The sequence below is a fragment of the Uloborus diversus genome, chromosome 8 (genome assembly GCF_026930045.1).
Source record: "Uloborus diversus isolate 005 chromosome 8, Udiv.v.3.1, whole genome shotgun sequence".
Taxonomy (NCBI): Eukaryota; Metazoa; Arthropoda; class Arachnida; order Araneae; family Uloboridae; genus Uloborus; species Uloborus diversus.
The window spans coordinates 126,728,072-126,750,680 of record NC_072738.1 but is presented as its reverse complement, the minus strand read 5'-3'; the positions used below and the strand labels follow the sequence as shown (position 1 = coordinate 126,750,680).

Sequence of the window (22,609 nt, the reverse complement as noted above, 5' to 3'; positions counted from 1 at the left end):
CTGTTGTACATTATACAACTTTAAAAATCAAAAGATCAACACATATTTTGTTTAAAAATTAAAAAAAAAGTTAGAAATTATGTAATTTATTTACCTAATGTATCAATGACAACAATTATAGAAACAGGGCAAACAGGTTTTAAGAAAATCATTATGTTTTTCATTGTGGATATTATTTCTCCTTGTTTAATGCATTTAGGAATACAATTTTTTTATCAAAGAAAAAAAAAAGCATTTTAATTAAAAGCCTCAGTACAAACTTAAATAAAAATACTCTTTTAATAACGAAGACTGTCATATAAATTAATGTTCATTGATTCTTCCACCATTCATACATGAAACTTCTTTTATTATATTGGGATCAAAAAAATTCTTTGAAATGTGAAAATTTGGCATTAAATTTTTTTTTTATAAGAGCACAGAAGTACATGAATATTTTCTGTTTTCATAATTTTATATATTTTCTTTTCTTGCTCTGTCTGCATGCTCTATCGGGGATGCTAAAAGTGTGCAGTTATAAGCTCAACTTTATGCCTACTCTAAGTGTTCTTGGACGTCTTTATTTTTTTTCTCTTTAATTGTCATTTAAATATTCTACTATTAAGAAATTTTTACACTTTACATCGCTTCAATGGTACATAATCTATCTCAATAAATCTTAAGTAATCAAACAATTCAGGTAGTATATGAAGTTTTGGTCAAAATATGCTTTTTGGACTGTTTTGAAATGTAAAAGACTGAAAAATAATGATCATTAAAAAATTATAAAAGAGCTAGTTGGATTTTTTTACATGTAATTTTAGAAAAATTTAGTTGGTCTGCCTTGTATATTTATGTACCTAATAGGAAAGGTGCATTGATTTAAACGAAGGAAAAAAAAAAACAAAATTAAAACTTTTGCAAACTTGCATTATTTTAAGAAATATTAAGTTTCTAAATTTATCAAATCTGTTATTTATCTATAAAAAACTTTGCATTAATTAGATTTTACTCTTTACAGTAATATGTAAAATTTATGAAAACATTTGGGGAAAAACAATAAAATTTTTCAAAAAAAAAATTTTTTTTTTGAAAAAAAAAACCTACATGGTTAAAAAAAAAACAATTGGTTTAAACCAATGTGGTTTAATCCAAACAACCCTGTGCAGTCCAGTATAAAAATAAAAATCTCCAGGCGGGAAAAGTGTCTTAAAAAAGAAGGAATTGCGGGGAGTGCAGAGCAGTTAAAGAGGTGCCTGCCATTTATGTTAACTGCTTCGTCACACAAAATGCAGTTAGGAGAGTTCATTGGTATAGAACTATGTAGATGAGCCTGAAGAAGGTCATGTCCCGTCAGCAGGCAGAAAGAAGAGACCCATATAGCTCTAGGTAGGTTCCTGGGATTGCAAGATGACAAAGGACTATCCCACAATTTGCTGACAATTTTTTTCCCTTCTGGGGCCTGTGCGGTATTCATGAATTTTTTGCTTGAGCAAAAGTTTGATGCTTTGCAGATTTGCAGGGGACACAGGAGGGGGTCAAGAGAGAAACCTCTTTTGCAAGAGTGTCTGCATTTTCATTACCCCGTAAGCCACAATGGCTTGGAATCCATTGTAAAATGATCTCCTTACCGGAAGTAAGGAGAGTATTGATAATTTTCTTGCATTCGAATTCAATGGTACTATTAGGAAGCAGATTGTGGGAGGAAATCAATGAAGAGCACAATTTTTTCACCATGCATCTCTCTTCACTCCTTTGAACAACCAGATAAATTGTCAAGATTTCTGCATCAAAATTGTCTGAATTCAAACTCAATGGTTGTTTAATTGAAAAAAAGTTAGAGAAGATGCAAGAGCCCACTCTTCCAGAGGTTCCCTGAGCCGATCTATTGGTGTAAATGTGAACCCACTTATCATCCGAGTACCTTTCATAAATTGTGGCAAGAGAGGATTGTTTGAGTTCTGCTAGAGAAGACATTCCCTTCTGTTAACTAAAAATTAATGTAGCTACATTTAATTCTTTAATTTTGTTTTGATGTTAGTTACTGGATGAATCTCCCTTAATACTAAAAATGTTTCATTGCTTGAAGTAAAAATTATATTAAAATCAGTTTATTTATGACTTTTAATTTTAGAGCATTGGCCCTGCACCTCAATGGTGTTCTTTCCTAGACAGCATCACGGAAGAACTTGAAGAATCTAAACAAGATGCTGGTACGTTGGCTGACATTGAAAGGCAGATCTATTCACAAATGCTTTAAAATCATAATTATAAATTATAAATTTTCTTTAAAAACTATTTCCTCAAAATACGGTTGTATATTCAACTAATATTGCTTTTTATGAACTTCTTTTAGTGTACGATGATTACAAGTTTGTTACTAAGAAAGAGCTTGAAGAGCTTCACCTGGATCACTTACAAGGAACTAATATGTTGCGTGCATATATGCACGGTTACTTCATGGACATAAGGTTATATAATAAAGTAGGTATTTTTGTTTAAATTTTACATGTAATTAAGAAATTTTAATAGTGCATGGAAGAATGGCAAAATGGCTTTTTTTTTGGTTCAAGTTGAGTGATCAAAGGAACATCAACTACGACAATAGTAATAAGCTACAGTCAAACTCTCTTATAATGAGATAGAACGTTTTACGATATTTGCTCGTTACAACCGAGTGCTCCTAAAAAACAAGTTGGTTAAAAAAATCATTAAAATTCTTAGGCACTTGCTTTGCTTGTTTTCAATTTCTCTACATTGCCAAAGAAGTTGGTTAATGGGGTCATTTCCAAAATTTTAAAAGTATTTTTTTCTGAAAAAGCATGCTTAAAAACATAAAACATAGGATCTGACCATTTTTTAAATAATTTATTTAAGTTTGATATTTTTAAAAAATCACTTAAATCGGTGCTCTTTCATTGTTTACACTTCTGTCGTGTGACATCACAAATGATGAAATGCCATTCAATGTTGCCATTCACAGTACAAAATATTTTATTCGCATCTTTACTCACATGTATTGGCAACGATAGGGTTGATAGCAAGCGTAAAGCGCAAATTTAATTCGCTTCTTGATTATCATAACGTGGAAACGTAGTAGAAAGATGCGCCAAATTGCCTCATTTGTGACGTCATAAAGACCACACCTTGTTTGAAAAATCAGACATTTAAAAAAATTAATTAAAAAAAAACTGTTGGGGAATTGAAAGTATTTCCTGGGTCCATGTTAATTTTTTTGCTCATTCTATCCATTTCAATGACTAAAAGTAGCACTTTTGACTGAAAGAAACCACTCCATTCCTGTGAGTTGCCTTGTTGTTTCTTTCTTGTGTTATGGATGTTTTTGAGGAATATTCATTGGTCAAACATCGTCATTTTCATCCCTGGTTTTGAAAACGGTTGAAGTTTTTTCATATCAAAATACATTAAGTATGTTGATGGTTGTTCAGTTTAAAAGTATTCACAATTTTTGTTATCGTTTTCGCTTTCATTGATTTTTTTATTGGAATTAGCTTGAATTAAAGCTGCAATACAATCGAGAAGTAAGTATATTGGAAGTGATAACATTGACGTCAACAAATATGTAATTTTTCCATGCTTCTCTAACTACAAACTAAAAAAATGCTGTCATCACTTGTTTTAAGAATCTAAAACTCATCATTTTGCTGAAAATTAATAGAAATTTTCTGAATCACAAAAATGTTGCTCGTTTTTATCGGGTTTTACTCGTTTAAAGTGAGTTTTTTCTCAAAGACTTATCCTAAGACTCAGCCAAATATTTCTGATTTCCTTGTTGAAACCGAGTTCTCATTATATCGGGGCTCGTAGTAAGCGAGTTCGACTGTATTCATGTTTGCTCAAAAATGCTTATAGCAATAATTTTTCAAAAATATTCTTTTTAAACATTTATTTTTCATTTTTGATTCAGCTTATTTTTCTTGAATTTCATGTAATTTTTCAAAATTGTTGATGTAACTTTTTTTTTGCTTTTCTCTATTCATGCAACAGTAAAAACTACTTTTTGAATTAACCGTTTAAGTACGAAAACTATTGATTTCATAAATCATCTTTTTCATTAAAATTAAATCTCATACTGACACATTTAAACTTAAACTTTACTTTAACAATTATGTAAATTATGTTTTAAAAGATAATTAATATGTTGAAAAGAACATAATAATTGTTCTGAAATTATTGTTTTGCATTTCATTTTCCAAAAAAAAAAAAAAAAAAATCTATCCCATTCTTGATCATAATGAAAAAACTTAAAGCAAAAATTCACCTTATCCGTGTGAATTAAGTTATTCTTTAGCATTCCGTGCATTTGAAACAATTACTTGAGAAGTAGAGTGTTAAAATGAATGAAGCTTCATTTTGTTTCATTTGGACTTCTTGATGGAGGGGGGAAAAAAAAAAGCTTTAACGTAGCCAAATATTTTCGATTTTCTTTTATTTTATGTATTTGGCATAGTATATGCTAGTAATTGAAATCTCCAAACTGATGAGGGATTTAAACTAATTATATATTTTTTTAAAATCTAATTAGTTTAAATAAAATGAAATAATACTATGCAAGTATCAGATATAATTACTTTTAGACATGCATACTAAATAAAACCTTCAGCAGTTTTAATGCAGTGATAGTAAAATGTTGATAACATCTAGAAAATATACATATTGCTAACTTAAATCCATCTGTGAAAAATTTATTCACAGTTAAGTGCTACTGATCACACTTAAAATATTCATTTTTGAATAATTATCATTTTCAAAGCAACTGAAGAATTAATTTTAGCATTGATTAAATTGAGTACTTTCTTAGCTAATTGTTTTTAAATTATCATTTGGACATTATTAAAAAAAAGTATTTTGGAAGTTAGCTCATTTGGGAAGAGAAAATGTAGTTAAGGCATGATTAAAGTTGCCTAAAACTTAAATATAAGAAAGTTTTGTGAGGAAAGACAGTGGTTTGACATTGATGTTATGTTTATGCAATTAATTTTTATTACATTAACGACTAACAACTATATCTCTTACAGGCAAAAGCTCTTGTTCAACCTACGTATATGAAAGACCAGAAAAAGAAAATGGTTCGCAACAAGATAGATTTGGAGAGAAAGAACCAAATTGTCATTAAGGTATGAAAATATTGGATATTTAAAAAATGTTATGGCATTTGTACTGGTAGTTACATAAAATTTCCTGAACTAAGATTCATTTTTGTAGTATTCCTTATAAACATTTTTGAAAAAAAATCATTAATTTTACTGTTAATGGATATTTAAAAGTGATTTGATGAAAAGAATGTGTGAATTTGCCACCCCTCAAAAGTGGCCGTCTGAGACACATGTGACCTGTGTGACCTTCATTATTGCTTGTTTATTGCAAAAATTAAAATTTTAACAAACCCATAAAATATTAGAAAAGTGTCCTAGTATGGAAAAGTGCTAAAATAGCATTATAGTGTGTTTAATGCTTAAATAATAATGATTATTTTAAAAGCTTTTCTTTCACACATTAAGCAAGAATATAATATTAACAAAATAATACATAAGTCTCAATTATTTTAGTATATTTTTTTATTTGCTTTTCAATTTCACACAATTTGTTCTCACAAAATTGTGGTTTTCAATCCCATGATCTTCATGGAGAACAAACCAAACGTCATTAAGAATGCTACTTTACAAAGTTAATTTTCAAACTAAAATTTAACTGAACATGCCTAATTTTAGACAATTTCATAATGGACACAAATAGATAAAAGTCTAACTAAATATTCATTCAACTTTGACTAAAGTTAATGCATTTCAATGACACACTTAAAAACTAAAAAGGAAATAAAAAAAAGAAAGAAAGAAACAATTCATGCCCCATTGCAGCTGATATCAAACTTCTGCTCCTTTTTTTGTCAATCTCATACAACCTTAAAATTTGTTTTACATTTTGTTTTTGATAGAACTCGTCTGTTCCTTTGGCTAGAATATAAATATTGCATATTAAGGAATTATGTATTGCATATTTGATACTCACTTCTCTATATATAGTATCAACATGGTAAATTCTAATTAATTTTTTTTTAAATGTTAGTTTGAAATAATTATTTATTTAATTTTCTTTTTGTGTCCACTTTTATACTTTTTGTTGGAAAATATGATGGAAACTTCAGGAGAGGATTAAAACATTTCTCCCCTCTCCCATTCCTTATCTTTTGACCCCCATTCATGAATTTGATTGTTGAAACAATAGACGTTTTAAATCATACAGTAAAATCCCTCTATTGCGGACACTAACGAGACAAATTCTTTTTGTCCGCAATAGAGAGGTGTCTGCAGGACAGGGGTTTAATAATGGTATTTGCATTGGAATTAGGGAATTAAAAATTGTCCGCCAAAGAGGGTTATCTGCCTTTGAGGGGTGTCTATTAGGAGGGATTTTACTGTATAAGTATATTATTTATATAAAAAACATTTTTTAGTTTCTTACATTTTTTTCTCTGTCACATTATGTTTTTCATATTTTTTCTCTGCATTTTCAGCAAGCTAATGTGAACAAAGAGTATGCCCAACAAGTTCTTGAAAATAAAGTTCGCGGCAAATCAAAAGTATGTTTATTTTTTAGTTTAATTTTTGTGTAGTTATAAGTTTTGAAATTTAATGCAAAGTTAAGTGTTCCATGTATTTATCTGCATATTTACCTGTTTAGGTTACTCCTTTGGAAGATCAGCGGTTTAAAGATTTGTTTGAAAATACTAATTTCTTGATGGAAGAAACTGAGGATAAGAAAATGCATGAAAAACCAAGTAAGAAGAAGGTTTCTGTCGCAGCAGAACATGATCAAGTTAGAATTTTTGAAGTAAGTTAAAAATCTTCATTTTGTCTTATTTTTTCTTATGTTGTTTTTCTACAAGAATAAGTAGAAGTTCTGTTAACTATCAATTAATTGATAAAAATACAAAAAATTAGATACAGTATAACCTCGATGTAGCAATTGTCAGGGAACTGGAAAAAGTTATTGTTAAATCAAGGATATCGTTAAATTTAGGAGCATTGACATTCAATGCAGTCAAATCCGGACCAGTGAAATGTATCACTAAATCGAGAAAATCGTAAAATTGGGTATTGTTAAATTGAAGTTACACTGTATTAAATTTTAAATGTAAATATTTATTTGGCCAAAAAATAACAAAACTGTAATTAAAAATTTATAAATGAATTACTAAAGTAAATTTTAAAGAATGAAATTAAGGATATATATATACAGTTCAACCTCGCAATAGCTCAATTCCCTAACCTTAGGCCATTGAGAGATACACAAGCCATTCCATTCAGTCGCTATTGTGTGCGTTGAAGCAGGATTAAGGGCTACACCCGATGAGAAGATCAAAGAATGTCGCCATTGTGTACCACATGGTTTGGTCATTTGGATTCCAGAGTGTTATTCCTATATACACTCCTGTTCTTGGAGCCATTTCAACTTTTAACACCCAGTATTGCTGTGCGCATAATTATTTCAAGATACAAATAATAAGAATGTATCACTTTGTAAAAAATATAAATTAAACCCAATATACAACAAAACAGGGCTCCAAATGGTCCGCTTTTCCCGCCAAAGTCCGTTTTTTATGGTAAAGTCCACTTTAGACCGCTTTTTAACATTTTGGTCCGATTGGTCCGCTTTTATATTGTTTTTACTTAAATATCAGATTTTAAAAGTTTTTCATTTCGTTAAAAGTTACTGTACACCCAAACACGCCGCTGCAGCGCGTGTTAAACAAGGTTCATACGCCCATAAAAAATCCTTGAAAAGTTCTTAGGGGAAAAAAAAAGAGGTCTCTCATTTTCAAGTGCTTGAAAACCTTGAAAAAGTATGAAAATTTTCTTTATTGCTTGAATTCTTTCAAAAATCATTGGATTGTGCTTATAATTCTTCTAAAAATATTTCATTAGTGCAATTTTCTGAACATATATATTCGATATGATTTATCGCGAAAAATTGCTTTCATGTTTGAGGTTTCAATCCTTTTGCATCTTGTTAATATTTTGATGCTTTTTACAATCCAAAGTGATTTTGACATGTGCTTTTCTTAGCTTTTCGTTTAATTTCAATAATTAGCGAAGGAATTATTTTGGAAACCATGGCAACATTGAACTTACTCGGACTTTGCCGAAAAATGCTTCTCGCGTTTCAAATTTCAATCCTTTTGCATCTTGTATATATGTTGATATTTTTCACAATTGGAAGTTATTTTAACATATGCTACCTTAGTTTAGCTCATTTTTCGTTTAATTTCAAAAATTAACGAAGGAAATATTTTGGAAACCATTACAACATTGAGCTTATTCGGACTTCGCTGAAAATTGCATCTCGCGTTTGAAATTTCAATCCTTTTGCATCTTGTGAACACTTTGATATTTTTGACAATTGGAAGTTATTTTGACATATGCTGCTATAGATTAGCTTATTTTTCATTTAATATCAATAATTAACGAAGGAATTATTTTGGAAACCATGGTAACATTGAACTTACTTGGACTTCGCGGAAAATTGCTTTTAGTGTTTGAAATTTCAAACTTTTTGAATCATGTAAATGTTAAAATTTTTTGCCCAATCGAATGTTATTTTCTCACATGCCACGTTAGATTAGCATGTTTTATGTTTAATTTAGTAGAAAATAAATAATTTTATTTTATGTGAAACATGCCAACATTAAACTTGGTTCGTAAAAATTTGCTTCTCTGAGCTTTCAATCGTTTTGCATCTTATAAATATTTTTATATTTATGGCAATTAGAAGTTATTTTGATATGCTACGTCCGATTAACTCGATTTAATTTTTATTTAAATAACTAAAAAATTAATAATTTTTATGTAGTTTAATTCAAGTGTATTTAGTTTTCCAAACGTAATTTTGATTATTATTAGCTTATTTTCGGTTATTACTGTGTTTTTTTGTTTGTTTGTGTGGGGGTGGGGGATATTAAATTTAAACAATTGAGCACGTAACATTTTAAAGTAGCGTTTGTATATGGAACAAATTTGAATTATGTAATTTTATGAAGTTGAATTTGTGTACATCATTTCATTTTCATGATGCCTGCTAAAGGGGGGAATTTGTTTTATCGCCCTATAAAAGTTCAAAGCACTCATGACCCTGCAATCATGGAGTATTTTTTTTAATGTAAGCTTTATGATTCTTGGAAATATACTTTGGATATGAAAATTGCAAAACTAAGCCTCATGCAATCTGCTTCTCTTTGTGATTGAACATTTCAGACATTTTTAGGAAAATTTTCAATACAGTCGATCTGTTTGGTGTGTGATAGTCATATCGGTTGGGAAGGGAAATAATGCTATTAAGAAGCATTACAAGACAGAAAAACACAAAAATGATTTTAAACTAAAGAAAGATGAAGCACAGCTTCATCTATCATTCAGTGAGACTACCAGCCTCCCTGGTTCAATTCAAAATGTATCATTATGCCTATTTAGTTCTAAGGAGGCTGCCTTAAGTGCTGAACTAAGTGCCTGCCCCCCCCCCACCCCTCCCATCCAAATGTTTGTGTAAATAATATTATTATTCAATGGATAAAAAGATCAGTTGTACAGAAGGTGATAAAGGAATTGTATCATTAAAAATCCGTATTATGGCTAATTAACAAATTATCTTCACGGATTTAGCTGTAGGCAGCTAATTTGCCTTTTGGTCCTTCCTTCTGTTTAAATGAATGGTCCTCCCAAGGTCCTCTTTTTAATCCTAATCGGTCCTCTTTAGTCCTCTTTTTGATTGAAAAGGTCCTCTTTTACCCTTCTCTAAAACTAAAATGTGTTGAGAGCTCTGAACAAAAGTACACAACAAATGCACTAAATTAATTTTATTTCAAATATCAGTTAATTAAAAAATAATAATAAAAAAGTATCGGATCTTGTGTAACAATAAATTTTATTAGTGAAACATTTCTTCTCTAAATAATCACAAGCATTGAAGTATTTTAGAGGAGATAATGGTATTTGAAAGTTGGAAGAATACTAGTAATTAGAATTAATTCAGACATACAATAACGTCTAGCTTAGCAGGGAAAAACGCAGAAGTACATACAGTTGATTCTGGTTAATAGGACCACATTCGGACAGGACAATTTTGTTCCTAATTACCGGCTGGTCGGATTAAGTGAACAGGACCTGTGTCACTTGACTAAACACGTGTATTCACAAAACATTTTAATGCCATTATGATTATTGTGAGCCCCACATGTACGGTGAGTGTACAAAGAAGAAAAATCGTTGTTTACAAAAAATATTCAGTTAAAAATAAATTGAAATGCTGCGAAGAATCTTTTTACATATGTTCAACAACGTGTTGAAACTGACACGGTATTAGTTACGTTTGTACTTTGTATGGTGAGCAAGCAAAGAAGAAAAAATGCAGTTTATGAAAATTTTCAAAGCGAAGAATCTTTTTACACATGTTCGACAACGTGTTGAAACCGATACGGTATTAGTTACGTTTGTACTTTGTATGGTGAGCAAGCAAAGAAAAAAAAATTCAGTTTATGAAAATTTTCCAGTTAAAAATAAATTGAAATGAGGCAAAGAATTTTTTTACCCTCGTTCAACAGTGTGTTATATTGCTTCCAGTCAGTACAATTCAATTCAACAACCAGAAGTGAAAAAAAATTTGAGAGTGAAAAAAAAAGCCATTAAAAATTTCAATGAAATTAATATAACAACAAAGAATTCTTTTTTGAAGAAATTTACATATTTTTTAATGTACTAACTAAGTTGAAGGAATTTGAAAGTTTGCTGAATTTTTTTGGTCTGCTGGAACAGTGCCACTATGCAAAGCGAGTTTTGTTAACAATTTTTTCCCATTGATTTTGCTTGGTTTGATTGAAAGTTACAAAAAACCAATATTAAATTTTATTACACTAACTATTAAATTCGTTGACCCACTCAAAACTCACTTCAAGTACGCAATTTCTAGATTTTTTTTCCAACATGTTTTCATTTCATGTTCTTTGGTCCGATTAAGCAAATTTTTGGTCCCCATAAACAAATAATATTTGGCTTGTGAAATGGTATTGTTTTGATTCCTTAGCATTTGGTCCAAATAATCGACTAGTCCGATCAACCGGTAACCCAATTAAATGGATTCCACTGCATACATATAAATTATAATTTGAAAAAAGTACTTCAGATAACTAATTGATATCTAAACCTTTTTTCCCCTTTCCTGAATGAAGGAAAAAAAAAATCATTTCATTAACCACTTTTACATGCAATAAAATCTTTCTTCAACTTGTCAAGTCTATGGAAAATTGCATTTCGTTTTTTTAGACCTTTTCTCTATTTCTGGAAACAAAATATAAAAAATATATTCAGAATTTCTAAAATTTTATCGATTTTGTTCCGTGCTATTTCTTGACTAAAAAAAAAAAAAGAAAAATTAAAAACATAAGCAAGGTTTCTGAAAATTAAAAACATAAGCAAGGTTAAAAAACACGCAAATTTGGAAAAATATTGCTGTACGTATTTTGAAAGACCTTTTCTTTTTTCCCCAACATTCATTTATTCATTGAAAGAACTCAACTGAAATTTACCCTGTTTCAAAAACATGTATGGAATACTAAACTCTTCTTTCTCAATGAGAGCAACCTTTTAGAACTATTTTTAAATCATCATAACCCAACATTTTACTATAGAAAAAAAAACACTTATCCATTAATCTATAAACTGTACACTTGCGGGTGATAAAAACAATTGTGCCAGAACATGTCTGGCATAAGGTAAAAAAATTCAAATTGACGACTCTTGAAATCCCTACAAGAAATAGCACAGCAATACCAAACGTTCTTCCGTAGATAGCCGAGTCAAGTGCTTTCCCGAAGCAGATTCCTGCTTCAACAACCTCACCCACTTGCCGTATCAATGTGTTAATGATCTAAGAAGGCAACACATAAACATCTTGAGTTAAGGCTGACTCCTTAGGATACAAGGAAGAAAAGGATTGGTTGAACAAGAAAACCCAACATCAAGTTCTCAGTTACGAAATGAAAAGCAGGCATTTTGTCTCACACGTGACAGCTATATATTTCATTTTAAAACATGAAATAAATCCCCCCCCCCCAAAAAAATCATATGTATGTGACTTCTGAGATATTGTTTTATTAAGAACGTTTTTTTAATTGCACTTTTGAAGCAAATTATAGAACTGTCAGGTGTGGGACAAAATGTCAAATTTTCTATGGAATGGCCCATTAATTACACTAATTTTGGGTCGAGAAAAACGAATATGGGAGTGGATTTTTTTAATTAGCTCTGATTTTCAAGATATATAAAAGCCCACTGGAGAAAGATGTACAGCAACTGTACATTGATTTAAAGGTAATGTTAAGAAGGAAAAAAAATTCTTGTGCAATAAATATTATTAAATAAGACCTGTTTTATAAAACAATGCTTATTTTTTGGAAAGCAGTAGTTGCTTTTGGCCTATTGCTGTAAACGCTTTATTTTTGATTGTTTTTTGAACGTCATAGAAAGACCGTCTCCCTTAATAGTTCAGCAGCATTTGGTGAGCATTAACTCAGCTCAATGACCCTGATATTTGCATTCCATTGTAAAGATATCTTGGTGAAACCTTTCCTCTTGCTCACTGCTCATAGCTTTAGTTTTTAAACAAAATATCCTAGAAGAAGTGAACAAAATAGAGTTTCAGAGACACATAATTCATCAACGGTCACAGAACTTCCGTAGTTACTGTTTGACTTACTGTTCTTAGTTCTCGTCTTCTCTGCTGCTTAGAAATACTTGTAATATACCCTTAAAGGCTTCTTGGGTGTTTTTTCCTCCCTCACATTTTTTCTTCTTCAAAAAACACTGATTTTTATAATTGCGCGGATTTGAAGGGCCGTTGCAAATTCTCTCCTTAACCTTAGCTTCAATATATCTTGGAAATTTCTCTCTAAGGTATTGGAAAATTGTCTTTGTTCACAGCTTTCACCAAGTTCTTCATCATTCCCAGCAGAATGATAGGTGGAAGCAGAAGTGGGTGAATTTACCCAGAACTCCAAATTTTGGCTGATTTTGGGTATTTCTCTTCCCAGAATTTAAATTTCTTGTAGTCCATTTCGGTTTTCATGTAGTGAGATTTTCTATCCAACCTTGGGTTGAAGTTTAGAGGACAGTCAGTCCCGTGGGGGTGTTTCTATCTGCCAGGAAAAAAGAGCATTAGTGAGAATTCACTATCCTAGTTGTCCTTGTATCTTGAAAACTAGAGCTAATCTCAACTTTTTATGGTGATTTTGGTTTGTAGAGAGGCAAAATACTTCGGAAATAGTGATTTTTGAGCCGGATGCATTCTTGGTGTTGACTAGTGTTATTTCTATTTTAAAACTAATACTGAAAAAAAGTTTGTAGTAAAGCAGAGCATAATGCATTCAAAACATTTGAAGCAATATATTCAGGGGATATATTGCTAGAATTGAGAGCTCTGAAACTGATGTCCAAAAGTATGTTCTACTCGTGACTGGTGGACTTCATTTAAAAATAATTATAAAACGAAATTGGGAAAACTTTTTTCCTTAGCTAATCACACAAGTACTTTCACTGGGTCAACAAATTTTTAACTTTCTGCCCTTATTAATTTGCATATGCATAAAAATGTAGGGAAAAATCAGTTCAAATAGTCCACATGAGACGGTGGAACCACACTGTCAAACTTTCATAGTTAAATTACACAACACCTAAAAGAATGATAATGGCATACTATTTTTTTAAGAATGCAGATTAACTTTTTCATGATTAAATCTTAACAATTCTAAAATTTCTCAAAATTTTTATGTACTTGGATATTATTGTACTCGATTTTGTTTAAATACCTAAAATCTTGCAACTATAGGATGAAGATATGCGGCAAAACGAGTACACTTCTTCAGAAGAAGAATCAGATGAAGAGAGAGATGAATCCTCTGAAGAATCTGAAGATTCAGATCCAGAAGCAGTTAGTGACAAAAAGCGCAGCATGTTCAAAGCTGTTGATGCGGATAGTTTTAGTATGGTGCATAAAGCAGACGAAGAAGATAGCATGTAAGTATATTTGCGATTGCAGCTGCAGTTGGTAAACATATGCTTTTTTGGGCACCTTGTGGTTATATCTGTACCTTTGGACAGAAGTGGACTGGCCCACAGGCCAATACGCCCTCAAGCTCGAACACCTTTTTAAAATTTTTTAACTAATTAATTTATTTTTAATTTTTTGGTGCAACTTCCTTATTTTTTCAAATTTTTTTTTGCATTCACAAACATGTGCGACTTCTCTTCGCCTGTTTTTTCTTTTCTTTAAACTCGTAAACCTGTGTCCCATCATTTCTTTCTTTTTTTCTTTCTTGCTTCCTTTTTTCCCCCTAAATTGCACTTTTTTTTTGCGCCCTTTGGAGGCCAAGGTTGGCGCCCTCTTGCGGGACCCACTCCGCCTCTGACCTTGGAGCTACAACCACCAATGTTTGATTTTTACCTAATTTTTTCATGGAGGGAGTCTGTCCATTGAAGGAGAAAACTTTTCTGTGTGTGCTATTTTTGGCTCATTTTACAAAGCGGTTTAGCTATTTTCCTAAATTTGCACCTAAGAAATTAAAAGGTTTAAAGCACAAGAGTGATGGTCATCTGATTTCTTGAAATTGGCTCTTAATTCAAGGGAGGGATTCAAGGAAGGGAAAACGAAAGTCTGGTATCAAATGGCAATAGAATGATTTAAAGATTTGATAAATTGAACTACAGAATGTATTTTTTAACTGTATTTGACTTTTGACAGGAAAAAAAAATCACTGAATGTGGGGAGGGGGGAGTTTTGTATATTTATAAAGAGGGATGGTAGAATTGTAAATTGTTTCATAAGGCTTGACTGGTGTTTGGCTTCATGTAATTCTATTGTTTTTTTTTAATTTGAAATTCAGCTGAGACAACAAATCACACCTGCCCGAATTCCATAGTACATAAATTTTAATTGCCACAAAGGTGCCAAATCTCTTAGTTGAGAATACATAAGTACCGAGCATTCATATGAAATATATAGAAGAAATTTTGATGAATAAAAATCAAAGATTACTACTTTTCCAAGTTGCTTCTACAAATTTTGATTTGTATAATTTTTTTTTTGGCTTTGAACTATGTTTATTTGTGTAATACTCAGACACTACTTGAGACTCCCTTGGCGATATCACTACATTTGCAGCAGTTCTGAAATCTATTGCTTCATTTTGGAGGACGTAAAATAAATTAAAAATAATATTGTTTAATCATGTTTTTTGAGTTTCAATGTATTAATGTTTTTTTGTTCAATCACAACCCATGCAAACATAGTTATAATATAAAGTGCCTCCAGACTTTCAGCAGCAGTGCAATGCTTCACTGTAGGTGATCCACCGATGGACATGCACATCTATTAAAAAGTTGAGCAGCACTCACCAGTGGGGTCACAAATGTTAAAATCTGCTACGTTTTTAAATTTGTTCATAATCAAAATTCATGAATGTCAAAACTGCAAGTAGCAAGAAATTACTGCAATTTAAATTATTTTTCTTTGTGTACTAATATTAAACTATATATTGTCTTCATTTTTTTAAAATAGGACTCCTATTGGTGAAAGATTGAAAAATACTAATATAACTGTGAAGCAATCAGAATCATCAGCTGGAAACAAAGTTGTCACGTTTACTTTAAATAAGGTGAGATTTTTCTCTTCTGTCTTTTTTATCATTATCATTATTCTACGATTGTTTGGCATTTAGACTAGTTATCAAATCAAAATCATTCAAGCTTTTTGTGAACAATTTATGCATTTATTGAATATTTAAGTATGTATATTACAGGGTTTAAGCTCAGCTCAAAAGTTCTTAAGCAAGAAAGTTAAAATTGAAAAAAGCTTTAGAGAAATGCTAAAACGTCGAAAGTTAGTGAATATGTGTATTTATCTTTCTCACAGTGTTTCATCTCTAGTGAAAAGATAAAACATTCAAAATTCAGCCGACATTTTTAAAGAAATAAATACACAAGAGTTTTTTTTTTTAAGTTTAAGATAAAAAATTTAGAGTTATTGCACTTCACATTGAGAGAACGTAAGGTTTTTGGTTTTTAAAATGCCAATAACACATTTATTGGGGAGACTTATTGCCCGTTAAGACAAATTATTGTTGTACTTAATAGTAGTTTAAACAAGTTATCTAATATTTATAATGAAATTACTTTCAATATCCACATGCTCTTGGAATTCAAGAGAAATTACAATCCAAGACTTGAATTGTGTTTGTTTTCCTTTTTGAGCAAAAAGTCGAAAATGCCTTGCTTCATTTTCGTAATTTAGGTAATATTTTCGCATTTTGCAAAAAATGCGATTGTAGCGGAAACCCGGGTATGTTATTATAACAAAGCTGAAAAGGGACATGAAAATGCAATGAAATAATTCTTACATTTGATTTATTTTTCAATTTTTTTTTTTTTTTGCATTTAAATAGAAACTTTTAAAAGCAATTCTAATTGTTTTAATTTTAATTGCAAACAGGACGACTTATTTTTGAACTCTTTATTTTATATCGCTGTTCTAATTTCCTAATTCAGCACAATTTGTTTTCTCTTGTTCACTTACTGCGACAAAGTTTACTATATGAAATTTTTTTATTTTTAATTTTTAATTAGAAGTGCTTGAGAAATTCATCTGGGACTTAAATTAGACCTTTTCCTGATATTCACCCTTATGCTGAAAATAAAGCATGGAAAGAACCTCCAATTCCGAAATTGTACTATTGTCTGTGGGCTGGGCTGCAGATTCAGAGGGAGAATGGGTGACTCCAACTCCTGCTTTTTAAAACGTCCAACTCTAACTCCGGCTTTTTTTTTTTTTTTTTTTCAATTTTTCCCTCTTATGCGAAGGGGAAAAGACCCTAAACAGTGATTGAAACATTAGTTTCTAGTTATGAAATTTTGACGTCATGTTTTATTGCAAATCTAAGATGCATGCAACATCGGAAGAGACATCTGTTGGGCCAGGCCCGAGCCTGAAGGGGGCCCAAGATTTTTTTAATGAGGGGTGAAGTATATGTTGAGACTTAGGGGTAAACAATTTGGACGGGGGGGGAGTAAAAGTCATCTGTGCTCGTCCCTGGCTTCAGATGCGTTCGAGCTTCATATTACCCCTGATATATATGTATATAAATAAATAAAGAAGGAACAAGTGGGGCACCTATTTTTAAAAAGTTTTTATGGAGTGTCAAAAATTTCCTTGAACATTTGAGCTTATTTGTGTGTTTTTTTTTAACTAGTAGAAATTCATGAGTATAAAACGATGATAGGTTTTAATAATTTGTCAAATTTGTGATACTTTTCTTTTTTATTTGATATTGGAATGAGTTGTAGCATTCAAAATAAATGAACAATGTCCATGTTTTTTTCTTTCTTAATTAGAAATCATCTGAGAAGCATAACAAAAGAGTGGAAGAGAGAAAAGAACATTTGAAGGAAAGAGCAAAATATCGCAGGCCTGCAAAATATTTACGGAAATAACTTATGATGCAATTTCACTGTAAATAAAATTTATGTTTTTAGATTTTTTTGTTCTTTTTCTGTGCTTTGAACTAATATGCTCAAACTTATCTATGAAAAACCTTAAAAATGAGACATCAGAAAAGCCCATTTGAACTTTATGCAAAAGTTCAAAAACTTTTGCATAACATTAAAAAATCATGTATTATTGTGAAAATAACAAAAATTAATAATTTATTAATTGAAGATATATCTCTTTTAAATATTACTAAACATTATTTCAACGCTATTTTGCATTGACTTAAAAGTGATAAAATACAGTCCTCCAAAGCATTGTGGGCCTCACTTTCAGTTAGTTGGGCCCTGCGAAACAGCAGTGGCGTTTGTAATTTTTATCATTTAAAAGTTAAGAATATCATTTAAAGCAGTAATTGGAAGTAGCGCGCTATAAGTAGTGACGCTTCTGTAGTAGCTACATTTTTTAGTTATTTGTAGTGTAGCGCACTACTTTTTTAAAAAAAGTAGAGTAGCAAGTAATTCAATTCAAAAAAATGTAGTTTGTAGCGATTTCTAGAAACTACTTTTAAATAGTTTTCTGACCATTCCCAAAACTTAAAAAAAATTTCTGTAACAGCAAGGAGCATTCCCATCTCATTTACTTTATTGCCTCACCTGTGTTATTAATTGTATTTTTTTAAGTGTTCATGTTATGCTTGACACTTGTCTAATTTTTTGATGCAGATCGTCCTGGCTGGGCCTGAACATTCATTCTTCTGGTTACCTGTCGAACGCTCTGCTGATCAAGCCATTCAGCTCTGTCGGTTGCAGTGCTAGTTAAGCTTATAAATTTAACCGAAAACCTCAGTCTGGTGCATTAAAACAGGTTTTTTGACAAAAAAAAAAGCAATTTTTAGATCGTGGGTCTATTTTTCATCACTAGCCTGCACGATAAGCTTTACAATGAGGTGTAAATCAAAGAAATCAATCAAGAATTGAGGAAGATCTCGCATAGGGACAGAAAACAGGCTACAGAAATCCTCATATAAATAATAGCTGTTGAGGAAGTAACCCGCGTTTTTCAACAATGAAACTCACACCACGGCATGATAATTTGATAATATGTTTTGGTAATATTTAACATGCAGGGAAATGCTTTATCGTGACAAGGCTGAACTCGATGCAGGAACTTAACTGTTTTACTGGTAAGACTGTCATTTTAGGAGAATAAAGATACAAAAAAACTAGTATGTTGTGGCCATCACGAAACTTTCTTCTATATTTTTCTTTTTTTTTTCTGATCCCTCCCCATGCTTGACGAGGAAGCAATATTCCCAACAAAAACAAAATTACACATGCAAAAACTTGACGACTATCCCAATGTCTGAATTATTGCAAAAGCAAAGCAAAGAGCGAAAATTGAAAGTTATTTTAAAAGCCTTGCTTGAATTAATTACAAATATTTTATTTGTTAACAAACATAAGATGGCAACAGTTAAAAATTTTAAATCATTGAGATAATATTTCCGATCATTTCCATACAATTAAAATCACGAGAAATACGCAGACGACAATCTATTACGATTTATCTTTCTTATTGTTGCATTAATAAAAATATTTTTATTCGCAAAAAAAAAAAAAAAATCAACACCTCTTGGAGCGATTGGCATCAAAATTGAACCAAAGCCTGTTTACATATGGATTCACATATATTCCAAATTTCAACCAGAACGTAGCATTACTTCTTGAGATAGGGCACTCAAAATGGAAAAAAAGAACGGGTGATTGCGCTACCCCCTTTTTAGCTGTTAACACAAAAATAAAATCAGTTCTTATACCCACTAAGGGCTACTTGCCGATAAATTTTTCTTTCATTCCGTTCATTATTTCTTGAGATACAGCAGTCACAATTGACGACAAAAAACGTTCTATAGCTCAACCCCCGTTTGAGTTATTGACACCAAAATTGAATCAGCACCTGTTCCTGTTAATACCAACATATGGATCAAATTTTGTTTGATTCCGCCAGTTACTTCCTGAGGAATAGCAAGCACGCGTAACTCGAAATACGTCCCATTGCTCCACCCCCCTTGGAGGAATTCGCGTCAAAAACTAATGGGCACAAGTTCACATAGGGGCACATATGTGTACTAAATTTCGTTTGATTTCATGCGGTAGTTTTTGTTGTAGAGCGGCCACAAAAAACTGGTCACACACACTCGTGACACACATACACACACACACACACACCACTGTGTGCAAATGGTGCAAAGCGAGGACCCTACTTTTTCACCGACACACCGAGGACCTACTGAAGGCGTTGTGTCAGAAGAACACTTTTTAGATTTTTGTGCTTAAAATCATTTGATTAGTGCGTAACAACCTCGATTTTTTAATTTTTCAAAAAATTTCAAACATGTTTTTTTTCAATGTAACCGAGGACCTCATACACAAATGTGTGCGGATGGTGCAAAGCGAGGACCCTACGTTTTCGCACGTCATACCGACTGAAGGCGTTGTGTTAGAAGAACAATTTTTACATTTTTGTACTTAAAATAATTTAATTAGTGCGTAAGAACCTAAATTTTTTAATTAAAAAAAAATTTTCAAACATGTTTTTTTTAAATGTAAACAAGGACCTCATACACAAATGTGCGTTTGTACCTGAAGAGCGAGGACTTTGCTCTCCTTTCATTATTCTCTTGGGATTTCTTGTGTTACTCAACTAATAAACTCTAACAAATAGTAGAATTCCAGTTATCCGAACTCTGATTATCCGAATCACTTTCGGAAATTTTGGAAAAAAATAAAAAAACAAGACCGAAACGTACAGCGATTCGCAAAATAATGAATCTGTCTGCGCACTTTATTGCTGTATTTTAAGCGCACCACGAATATTTTTGAGATGATAAGCCACTGCCTCAGAGTGCAGTTCTTTATTGACTTCTAAAGTACAGCACTTATTAAGAACATTTAATATATAAAAGTGATGGCTTTTTATTTAATTGAACGCTCATGTTTTTTTAATTAGGAGGACCTACTGAAGGCGTTGTGTCAGAAGAACATCGTTTTGATTTTTATGCTTAAAATCATTTGATTAGTGCGTAAGAACCTCGATTTTTTAATTTTTAAAGAAATTCCAAACATGTTTTTTTTTTCAATGTAAACGAGGACCTCATACACAAATGTGCGTTTGTACCTGAGAACGAGGACCTCATACACAAATGTGCGTTTGTACCTGAGAACGAGGACCTCATACACAAATGTGCGTTTGTACCTGAGAACGAGGACCTCATACACAAATGTGTGTTTGTACCTGAGAACGAGGACCTCATACAAAAATGTGCGTTTGTACCTGAGAACGAGGACCTCATACACAAATGTGCGTTTGTACCTGAGAACGAGGACCTCATACACAAATTTGCGTTTGTACCTGAGAACGAGGACCTCATACACAAATGTGCGTTTGTTCCTAAGAACGAGGACCTCATACACAAATGTGCGTTTGTACCTGAGAACGAGGACTTTGTTCTCCCTTCATTATTCTCTCGGGTTTTCTTGTGTTACTCAGCTAATAAACTCTAACAAGTAGTAGAATTCCAATTATCCGAACTCCGATTATCCGAATCACTTTCGGAAATTCGAAAAAAAATTTAAAAAATAAAACGGAACCGTACAGCGATTCGCAAAATAATGAATCTGTCTGTGCGCTTTATTGCTGTATTTTAAGCGCACCACGAATATTTTTGAGATAAGTCACTGCCTCAGAGTGCAGTTCTTTATTGACTTTTAATGTACAGCACTTATAAAGAACGTTTAATATATAAAATTGATGGCTTTTTCTTTATTTAATTAAACGCTCATGTTTTTTTAATTACGAGGACCTACTGAAGACGTTATGTCAGAAGAACATCGTTTTGATTTTTATGCTTAAAATCATTTGATTAGTGCGTAAGAACTTCAATTTTTCAAAAAATTTCAAACTTTTTTTTTTTTTTCAATGTAAACAAGGACCTCATACACAAATGTGCGCTTTTACCTCAGAACGAGGACTTAACTTAATCCATCCGTTATCCTCTCCAAATTTCTTGTAAAACTCAGTAAATGAACTCTAACAAATAAATGTTTAGCCATTTTAATTCTTTTCCCATAAAAGTTCACCAAAAAAAAAAAGAAAAAGAAAAAAAAATTGAATACAAGTATTGTTCTTATTGGTATGTAAAAGTTTCATTTTTAAAGCAATAAAAAAATATAATTAAAATTTTATTGAATTTTTCTTAGTGCGTTAGTAGAAGTTTAAGTTTAGTAGAAGAATCGACACATGTTGTAACTTTAGTATTCTTAGCATTGAGTACTAAACATTGGGTGTCCTGCGGCTTCCAAATCAAGACGTATTTTTGGTTCTATGGAACGTATTTCCAAAACGACATAGCTGGGAACAGTCGTTGTATTAGAGCAAATGAAGTGGGAATTCAAGAACAAATTTTGGGAAAAAATACATAAAATATTAGATAATAAAGGATTAAAATTTTGCAAATTAAAATTTTAACTCGCTTATTATTCCTGGCAGCAATATATGATGGTTATTTTTAGAGATGCACCGAATGCCATATTTTCCCGAATTCTGGATACCAAATATTCGGTTAAAATTCAAACCGAATATTCAGCAGAATACTTGCTTAAAATTTTTTACTGCAAGATTTTAATTTTACACTAATTTAAAATAGGGTTTTTTTTCGGAAAAGTAAATACATTTGCATTTAGCAACATAAACTTATCTATATTAAGTATAATTCTTAATTTAAAATAAATCATTCCAAAAGAAAAAACAAATATAGGGAAAGGCTAATGTGGTATATGTTTATCTGAAACTCTGCAAAAATGTATAGTTAATTCCTTTCCTATATATGATTCGATAACTGATAAGTACGATAACATTCTGTGTAATAAATAAGGAATCTGGTGTTTCTTCCATAGAAAAAGAAACCCGAGTTGCTTAACATATCATTACAAATTACGACTTATTCATGTGAGTTTCTAAAATGTTAATCTGATTGTTGAATGAAATTTAAAACTGCCACGCATTTTACATTTTTTCCCTTTAT

The 22,609-nt window shown here is 31.4% G+C and overlaps 2 protein-coding genes across 3 annotated transcripts in view; both read left to right on the top strand.

The window, feature by feature from the left end:
- Positions 1 to 17,548, top strand: part of LOC129227413 (nucleolar protein 10-like) — a 41,593-nt gene extending 24,045 nt beyond the window's left edge. Inside the window, exons 10-17 of the mRNA XM_054861966.1 lie at positions 2,114 to 2,192; positions 2,336 to 2,463; positions 5,019 to 5,117; positions 6,515 to 6,580; positions 6,682 to 6,831; positions 13,873 to 14,060; positions 15,601 to 15,697; positions 17,430 to 17,548. Coding sequence (XP_054717941.1) covers positions 2,114 to 2,192; positions 2,336 to 2,463; positions 5,019 to 5,117; positions 6,515 to 6,580; positions 6,682 to 6,831; positions 13,873 to 14,060; positions 15,601 to 15,697; positions 17,430 to 17,528 — 906 coding nt within the window. The 3' untranslated portion in view covers positions 17,529 to 17,548. The remainder of the gene's footprint in view (positions 1 to 2,113; positions 2,193 to 2,335; positions 2,464 to 5,018; positions 5,118 to 6,514; positions 6,581 to 6,681; positions 6,832 to 13,872; positions 14,061 to 15,600; positions 15,698 to 17,429) is intronic.
- LOC129227412 (FERM domain-containing protein 4A-like) overlaps positions 1 to 22,609 on the top strand; it is a 496,557-nt gene that overhangs the window by 272,393 nt on the left and 201,555 nt on the right. The gene's annotated exons all lie outside the window — the stretch shown is intronic.